This window comes from Oryzias latipes, chromosome 10 (assembly GCF_053564925.1).
Source record: "Oryzias latipes strain Hd-rR chromosome 10, Olatipes_Hd-rR_3.1".
NCBI lineage: Eukaryota > Metazoa > Chordata > Actinopteri > Beloniformes > Adrianichthyidae > Oryzias > Oryzias latipes.
In genome coordinates, this window is record NC_136246.1 from 30,795,271 (window position 1) to 30,801,994 (window position 6,724).

General features: G+C 44.5%; 1 protein-coding gene across 2 annotated transcripts; it reads right to left on the bottom strand.

Annotated features, from left to right (window-relative positions):
* Window positions 1–4,604: 4,604 nt before the first annotated feature.
* Window positions 4,605–6,665, bottom strand: fgf20b (fibroblast growth factor 20b). 2 transcript variants are annotated; one of them, XM_078953461.1, is made up of 4 exons: window positions 6,448–6,647; window positions 5,996–6,350; window positions 5,740–5,843; window positions 4,605–5,643 (listed from the first exon to the last, which is right to left on the bottom strand). In XM_078953461.1, exons 1-4 carry the CDS (start codon window positions 6,502–6,504, stop codon window positions 5,401–5,403), a joined length of 759 nt encoding a protein of 252 aa, XP_078809587.1. In that variant the 5' UTR covers window positions 6,505–6,647; the 3' UTR covers window positions 4,605–5,400.
* Window positions 6,666–6,724: the final 59 nt, after the last annotated feature.

Consider the following 6,724-nt stretch of genomic DNA (forward strand, 5'->3'; position numbering starts at 1 on the left):
TTTCATTGTATGTTTACCTTACAATTACTGGTACGAAGCCCACTGAGTCGACTGTTGTGAATTTGGGCTATACAACTGAAATTGAATTGAATAGAGAACTGTATAATGACTGGTGTAAAGCCTGTTGAGACGACTGTGTTGTGAATTTGGGCTATATAAATAAAAATTGAACTGAATTGGACTGAGTGACCCGTCTGCATTCCTAACAGGAAGTACCTGCTGGCTCCAAGAAGCCAAACTCCCCAAATAAACAGCTGTTGCTCAGTCATTCTATTTGCCAGAATAACCATTCTTGCTCTATTTTTTTTAAACATGTTCTTGCTAATTATAATTTGTTTTTGTGATATTTTTTGTCTCTGTAGTGCAAGTTTAAACTGGCCAATCAGATGCCTCAAAGGTTTCATTAAGAGTTTTTGTGTCGGCTGTTGTCGATTAGCAGGGGAGCTGACTTTGGTCAAGCTCACTCCTGATTGGCGTGAGCTTGTCGTATTTGTCCAACATAGATGCAACAATCCTTTAAAAACAAAATGCAAAACACGTCGACAACCTTTACATAAACCATTTTCTAAGGGTGACATCACACTCTATCCAGGCCTCTTATGCTGTCCATGCTTCAAACTTGTGTTTTCCTGCTGATTGGATGATTTCTAAAATCTAAAAAAGAGCTAAAAGCAGTCGCTGTGGACAGGAACTAACTGACCTTATTTTCTGGCTCTTGTGATCTCCTGGGAGCACAAATTGTTAGGCTGCACCAAAATCAAAGGGACTTAGCACAGCTGCACTCTCATACTCACAGACGCTTCCTTGGGTCTGCGTGTTTTGGGTGCATTCTGATCAGAAAGAAAACATAAGAGAGCATGTATGTCGCATATTTTTCATGGGGAAGATTATCACTCGATTCAAGCAGTTAATGGATGTTTATGAGTTTGCATCCAAACTGCGACCGTCCGGCGTGGCGATTGTGTCCTGTAGAGATGGCCTTTGCCGACAGACTAATTGATGCCTTTTAGGGAGCAATTTTCCAGTCCAAATGTCAGGAGCTGATTTGGGGCTCTGTCATGTGGACACAGGGGTCTTAGGAAGGGGTGACACTTCGACTCTGAAGGGATTCCCACACTAGTTAGTTGCTGCTTTCGTTTTATCTGTATGCTATCCATCTTCTTAAGGAAGAAAGATATGAACCTAACATCCATTTGTGACCAGATTAGATTTTTTTGTCTATTAAAAAAAAAGAAAAGAAAAAAGGAATAAACAAATAAAATATGTGGTAAACATGCTTCTACTTGAAAGCCAGTTCTTTTTGGGTCAGTTGTGTTGTTTTGAAACATAAATTTTAGGTTGTAGAGTAGCATTAGCAATCATACATCTATCTTCAGAACACACTGAATCCCTTTTAGGGTCACTGAGCTGCTGGAGCCGATCCAGATGCTGTTGGGTAAACCCTGAGCCGGTCACCAGTCTATTGCAGGGCCACACAACCACACACATGTAGAGACACCAATTCACCTGTGAAGCATGTTTTTTGGACTGTGGGAGGAAACCAGAGAAAACCCACGCATGCACGGGGAGAACAGGCAAACTCTCCACAGAAAGGTCCCAGTTGGGATTTGAGCCCTTCTCGCAGTGAGGCAAGAGGGCTGATCACTGCACCACCATGCAGTCCTTAAATAATCACAACAGCAAATTAGGTGAAAACTAGACATTTATGTTGGTGAATGAGAAACTTCTAACTACTTTTTTTTTTTTACATTTTCCATTGAAATTAAAAACATTTGTTGCAAAAATCCTGAAGTCTATCAAAGATTACATACAGGGAAGGAGAATTTCTCCATCAACCTTTATAGGGTTTGGATAACAGAAGATTCACTTAAAGAACTGCTTCGAGAATCTATTTTAAAGGGTTCCTAGTGGTCAAAATCCAAAAACTTTTGTCGTTTTGGAAGACACAAGTTCTGCAGAGTTGCAGGAGGTCATTAGATATTTGCCTCTGAGTTGTGGATGAGACCAATTCTGCCCCCTATTCCCCTCCACGAGAGCTCAGATTAAGGGATCGTGTGGCTCGAACCCTGTATTTTCTTATACCGTGTATTTCCTTTGTCACAAATACAATCTGTTTCAAACTGTCTGCTGGTGATTCCCACTTCTTTCTCTTTCGGCTTTTCCCATCAGGGGTCGCCACAGCGAATGATTTGATTAAAATAATTCACAGAAATACAAAATTCAAGTTAAAATTTACTTTATATATGTCCTCCATCATCAGGAAAAATGCCACAAGAACATGTTTAAAAACACCCAAAACATATTTTTTTGTGCAGTGGGTCTTTCAGTTATCTCTTGTCTTTACATTTTGGTTAGATTATAAAATCTTCTTACGACATAAATCCATCATTCGGCTAAAGATCTTGATGTTCCTCTAGATTCTGCAGGATTTGAACAAACACTGTCAGGTGATGACACGGCCTTTCACACAGAGTTATCTTGCTTTTTGTTCATCATCCAAACATCTCTGTTTCTATGTGTGTATCCATGGAAATTCAACATGGGAGCAGTTTTTTTTTTTTTTTTTTTTGGAACCTGCACTAAGCTGGAGTTTCAGTAAACCAGAGGTCCTAATTGCTGCTTGCAAACATTTCCCAGCAGTGACAGCAAAATTATTGAAGTGGAGTGCAAAGCAGGAGGTGTGTGGTGGGGGAGAGAGAGGGAGGAAAGTGAATTTTTCAGATGAGAAAAAAAAAAAAAAACAGGGAACAAATATGGAAAGAGCGGTAACTGGAAGTTTTAGACACTGGCCGTGGATTTTTGGCTCAGATGAAAGCCCAAAAGTGTCGAGTGGATAACGCTATACTTACACTTCTGCTGTAATCCCTATAAACACGCACTCAGCTAATAATTTGTGCGCACAGCAATTTACTAAGGAATAAACAAACAACAAAGAGCCTGAAATCAATAGTTGCAGGATTGCAATGACACGAAGCTGCAGACAGCGTCCCAGCGCAAACACACTCTTAGAAGTGGCCTCGGCTTTAAAGGAACAGGTGAGCTCCTGGGTACCTCCCCTGTCTTCTTCGGCGCAGCCTTCTAAATATAGAAATTATGCTCCCTGATAATTGGGGGCAGACAACAAAGCCACCTCCTCCCATCTGCTGCTCAGTCAGATGCCCAGCTGACAAACAGCAGGGCTGAGATCAGAGTGGGAGAGTTCCAGGGAACACCTGTGCTGTCTGCCTGGACCGTGAAGACACCTGCCTGTGGACCCACGCCACGCCACGCCACGCCACGCACACACATTTCATTTGGTTTCCTCCAGAGGCCTCTGAAGCCGAGGAGGTGCTGAAAGTCAGGGAGGGTCTTCTAAGCGTGTGAACCGACCCTAAAGTGGGTTCGGATGAAGGGGTTTAAGTGTTTTCAGTGGGAAGCCACAGACCACCTGCAGTAGGAGGAGGAACAAAAGCATCTGTCCCGGGGCAAAGCAGACTCCTACAACACGGATTAAACAGGTGCCAGCGAGCACTCCTGGGCATCGGGTATCACCAGTTAGGAGGTCCTGAGTGTTTCAAGGGATGGCCACAAAAGAAGAAGTCAGGAGAAGAAGAAAGGGGCTTGATTTGCACAAAGTCTGCTTTGCGTTTCCATAAAGGTGCCAAGCCTTTGGGCGGAAACTTAAGACTTTTTGGAGTTGGTTTCCACAGAACACTGGTTTTTTTTTTAAATCTTAAAACATATTTTTCTGCTTCTTCTGAAAGACAAGCAGCAACATCTCCCCCCAAAAAAACAATCAGCAGTTATGTCTTTCATGCCATAATGAGTCTGTTTACTGGACGGACGGGGGATGTCCACGTGTGCGCAGCTTATAATACACTTCAGGATGCTGTCATTAATCGACAGCAGGAGCGTGTTGATGTTCAAGGTGTGCAGGTGGGAAAGTCCCGCCGCGCTGCATCGTAGACGGGAGAGAGTTGGCAGCAGGGTTGATTATCCATATCGAAGCACCCCCACTGACTCTCCCCCTCACACACACACACACACACACACATGCTGACGCTCAGATCACAGACTGCGCTTTCATGCTTCAACAAAGATCTGCTCCCAACCGTGAAGGAAACTGTGCACAGACATGAGCGTGGCATCCAAATTTACAATCAAAAAACACACTTTAGAAAAAAAAAATTCATATTTGACAGCAAACGAGGTTTTTGAAAGGATGCCGTAGTCTCTTTGGTGGTCCAATAGGACAAACAATAATCTGTAAATCGTCTGCAGGGGTTACTCGGTCCATATTGCGCTGACCTCAACTTTTCTATAAGCTACAGGACCTCAGCGAAAGGTCAGATTTTATTTGGCCCTGATGGTCTCGTTGCTCACGGCGTTCAGGAGGGCAGCTTTGAAGTTTTTTAACGCGCGCTCCAAGTGGAGGATTCATCCGCCAGCAGAATAGCATCCATAAAGAAAGACAACAGTGATTTTGCGAGCGGGTTTTATATGTTTAAACTTAGAAAAAAGTCAAGTTAACTCTTAAAAGTGGATTTCTTTTTCCAACACTGGTTCATCCGTTTTTTGACATTGATTCCAAAAGCTGATGAGGGGAAGGCTCAGGGGATGAAATGCCTTTTTCTTCGTTTTTTATTCCTTGGAAATTAGAAATTGTACGAATTGCAGAATTTTTTCAAAAATTGCCTGATCTTAATAAAAATAAAAAGTCAAGTGGCTTTTTTTGCAGGTTTTTATCTAGACCTCAGTCTTTTTCTGGTATTTGATTGTTTTTTTTAAAGGTTTTTTCAGTATAAAAAAGTACAATTTTTATATAGTGGATACAGTTTCTAGTGGTGTTTCTATGTTTCAGGGTACATGTAAAAATATATTCTCAAATAAATAAATATATAGCATAAATACATGTATTTGAAATGAATAAATAAACGTCTATACTTTGTTTCCACACAGTTCTCCATACAGGTAAAAGGAAAAAACAAGAAAATTCCTTCAAAGTCCTTCTAAACAAACGATGGCTCCCTGTCAGAGCACCTTGGGAACATTGTGGGAATATTACAGGTTCCCACCGCTCCATGCCAGCTGACGTCTCAGTTCAGCAGACAACAGAGGAGATGCTCCGCAGCCCCTCAGCTCTGTTTCCCATTTGTATCCATTTCCACACAGTCCCTTTGAGTCCGGTCTCAGAAACAAACGAGCCCCTCATGCAAAGACAATCTAGCCTGTCTTCGTGGCTGCCGAGAGATGGCCCCATGCATTCCTACAAGAGGCCCCGGTGCCTTTATCCCTGCCGGTTGGCCTGCTGTCCACCAGCCTGCGTCGGCCTCATCGCCGCCTGCGTCCCTCTCTTCTCCTCCTCGCCTGCCAGGGCTTTAGGCAGCTTTTTCCTGATCTGAACCAGCGGGTCTCCGTGTCTCAGCTGTGTCCCAGGATATCCCTGTACAGCTCTGGCACGCGATCAGGGTCCACAAACCTGGGCAAGAAGTGCGTGAATTTCTGGTGCCGCTTGGATTTAGTCCCGTTCCTCGGCGTCCCATCTTTATTTAATCCCACAAAATAAGGTTCTTTGTCTCTGTGTTTGTAAAGGTTGGAAGCGTAGGTGTTATACCAGTTCTCCTCAAACGTCTCCTTGAAGACACATTCAGCGGTGAGCCTTTCCTGAAAAAATAAGACAACAGCAGACGTCTTCAGTTGGAAAATATAAACATTTTTTAATGGTCTTGACAACATTAATAAGCAAATAATGATACCTACAGAGCCGTACAACTCTCCTTTGTCGTTCATCCCCAGGTAAAGCCCACTGTCCACACCTCTAATGCTTATCAATCCTGCAGCAACGCTTATGAATTCCAAAATACCTGCAGAAGAATAACAGTTGTTCTCTACAGATTTAAACAGTGATAAAAGTGAGAAATCCCACCAATCCAAATACAAAATAAAAAGTGTCCTCTGCTTTTTGTTTTGGCACTTTTTCCTTGACTTTTGAGAGAATACAGATCTAAAGATTTACCAAAGCGGTTGTGGTCCCTCCTCGTCCCCTGCACTGTACCATCCGGAAGTATTTGCAGGTGAAACCCAGTTCTGCAGTAGAGCTGCCTCCTCCTCAGAGTGCCTTTCAGGTGCGTCAAATCCGCCTGGTTGCTCTGGTACAGCTTGTCCCCAGGTAAAAGGTGCTCGCCCAGGAGAGTCGGGCTGTCCCCCGGAGGTGTCAGGAAGAAGTGGGACGCCACCTGAGCGACACCGTGGATGCCATGCAGGACGCCTCCAACTTCCCCCAGAGTTGCAGCGGGAGCCGCGGCCATCGCGCCAAAGCTCGGCGGGTAAAGTTCAGAAAGAAGGTCCGGTCGGACGGAGCGCTCTTGTACCTGGTTGTCAGATTTCTCCTTTAGTGCATGTTGATACACCCCCCCACCCCCGCCTCCTCGGTTACTTAGCACATGTCCCCGAAGCGAAAAGACGCACAGATTTCTCCACCTCTGCTGGTTCTTCTAGCGACCTGTGCGCGCTCGCCGTCTTCATCAGCTGGAAGTGGGCTGCATTTTTCGCGCATACCTGTTCACCCTGTAGCGGGTGACGCGTGATTGGAGCCACGCACGAGATGCAGATTGAGTTTGCTGTAGAGCTGAGTGAGCACTGCGGCGCAGCCAGGTGAAGGCGCTCTTGGAGGGCTGAGCTCAAAGTGGCAGGGGTGGTGAGGCAGGTGCAAAACCACAGGACTACTAATGGGCGGGGCTGTCAC